We start from the raw sequence: 1950 nt of genomic DNA on the forward strand, positions 1-1950 counted from the left end.
GGGGGTGTGGGTGTGTATGTCACTGTGTGTGTGCATGTGGGTGGGTGTGAGTGCTATGTCCCCACATAAACAGTACCACGCAACCATTTCCACACACACAGTGACACCCTACTTTATTCCCACACACACACAGTGAGACCCTACTTTATTCCCACACACACACACACACATACACACAACTCACGTGTGATGACAACCTGTCCCCAGGTCTGTAGCCGGTCAGCTGATCCGCGGTGAGTCTGTGATGGCGGAGACCTACGAGTCTGTGACCATCTACTTCTCGGACATCTGTGGCTTCACGGCGCTCTCGGCCGAGAGCACAGCCATGCAGGTGAGAGGCCGAGACACGTTGTTAGTTTTAGTAAGGTTTTGTTTTGTTTTACTAGAGGTTTTACGGCGCTCGCAACTACATGAGGCCATATGAGCGCCAGAAGATTTGAAGTGTTACAAGAGAGAAACAAACATAAAAAAGAAAAGGGGGAGATACGGATGATAGATGTTTGATAGGAAAGAAGAAGCAAACCACACCAGAGCACCCGCCAACCACCCACTAGTAAGGTTTTACGGCGCTTGCAACTGTATAAGGTCATATAAACGCCACGGTACGCTGTTGGTTTTAGCAATGCTGCTTATGCACAGTAGAATTATTGAATTGTAAATGGGCTGAATCCTCAATGTCATACTCGTACTGTGCCGGAACAACATAGGGGGAACTGCTGCTTTTTCTTTTCTCATCCATCCATACTATCGTCATTTTATCTCTACTATCCCCCCTTTGGGAATGCCCTGAAGACAACTACAGTCAGTAGCACTGACCTGTTGGGAGGTAGGCCATGAGAGGGTGAACTCTTGAGTGACAACGCAAATATGTGTGATGCAGCGTGGTGGAATCAGGCTCTCGTCAATTTTGGGGCATATTGAGTTATTGGTATCATCTTAAAGCTTGTTCACTTGTCTTTATTTGGATGGAAAAAATGTCCATTTATCTTGAATACAAGTGGAGATATTTGCGAATGAAAGAGGTGGGGGTCACCTGTTTTCAGAGGAAAATTAGTGAGAAAATGGTCGCCAAAGATTGGTTATTTCCTTAGCTTAAGAGTCCGTGGTAACAGAAAATTTATATTCTTTGTGCCTTAAATCAACGTTTTTCAGAAAAATCCACACAGAAATAAGTTTTTTTAATATGCATGAAAGGTGTTGAGCAAAAAAACAAAAATTTGATAAAAATTCAAAAACCTGCGGAAAAATGCAAGTTTCTTCACTTTGATTATTTTGACGAGAGCCTGATTCCACCACGCTGCCTCACATATATGATGCATTGTGGTGACTTAAAGCGTCGTCAAAATGATGAAAACAAAGAAACCTGTATTTTTCTGGGAGTTCGGCATATCAAACTCGGAGGCCCTGTCTCTTAAATAACCTAGATAATAGTGTTGATAGGAGCGCTAAACCAATACCACTTCAACATTTTCCACTAGAGACAAAGTTGCGACACATTTTGAACTCACATACTTCGTATTACGTAAATCAGAATTTTTCCAATTCCTTTCTTCAGTCTGCTCCAGATATCGCATTATAAGTCCAGTAAATTTGTTACAGCAATAACAAACGCAAACAGTCTTCTGTGGTGATTCTTTAGTGTTTGTCTTTAACAGATCATTTTACCAATGGTGCGTCTTCACATTTGACTTACTGAAGCTGAAGCCATTATTGTGTACTTAATCTTAAAAAAAGGCTTGAATATTGTTTCAATTACTATGATATTATAGTCGTTTTCGACCGGTCTGGCTTCTGTAATCGTAGATCGCAGGTCATACCATAGACGTCTGTCAGAATACCCTAGACCGTTCAGTCTGACTTTTTTACAGTACAGTCCTCTATAAAGTCAACCCTTCTAGATTAATGACAGGAATAAAGAGTTGTGTATGTGTGTGTGTGTTGGGCGGGGGG

At 41.9% G+C, this 1950-nt stretch overlaps 1 protein-coding gene across 1 annotated transcript in view; it reads left to right on the top strand.

The window, feature by feature from the left end:
* The window catches only part of LOC101859273 (atrial natriuretic peptide receptor 1), a 42798-nt gene that overhangs the window by 32611 nt on the left and 8237 nt on the right, over nt 1-1950 (top strand). Inside the window, exon 11 of the mRNA XM_035972548.1 lies at nt 195-331. Coding sequence (XP_035828441.1) covers nt 195-331 — 137 coding nt within the window. The remainder of the gene's footprint in view (nt 1-194; nt 332-1950) is intronic.

The sequence above is a fragment of the Aplysia californica genome, unplaced genomic scaffold (assembly GCF_000002075.1).
Source record: "Aplysia californica isolate F4 #8 unplaced genomic scaffold, AplCal3.0 scaffold00737, whole genome shotgun sequence".
Lineage (NCBI taxonomy): Eukaryota > Metazoa > Mollusca > Gastropoda > Aplysiida > Aplysiidae > Aplysia > Aplysia californica.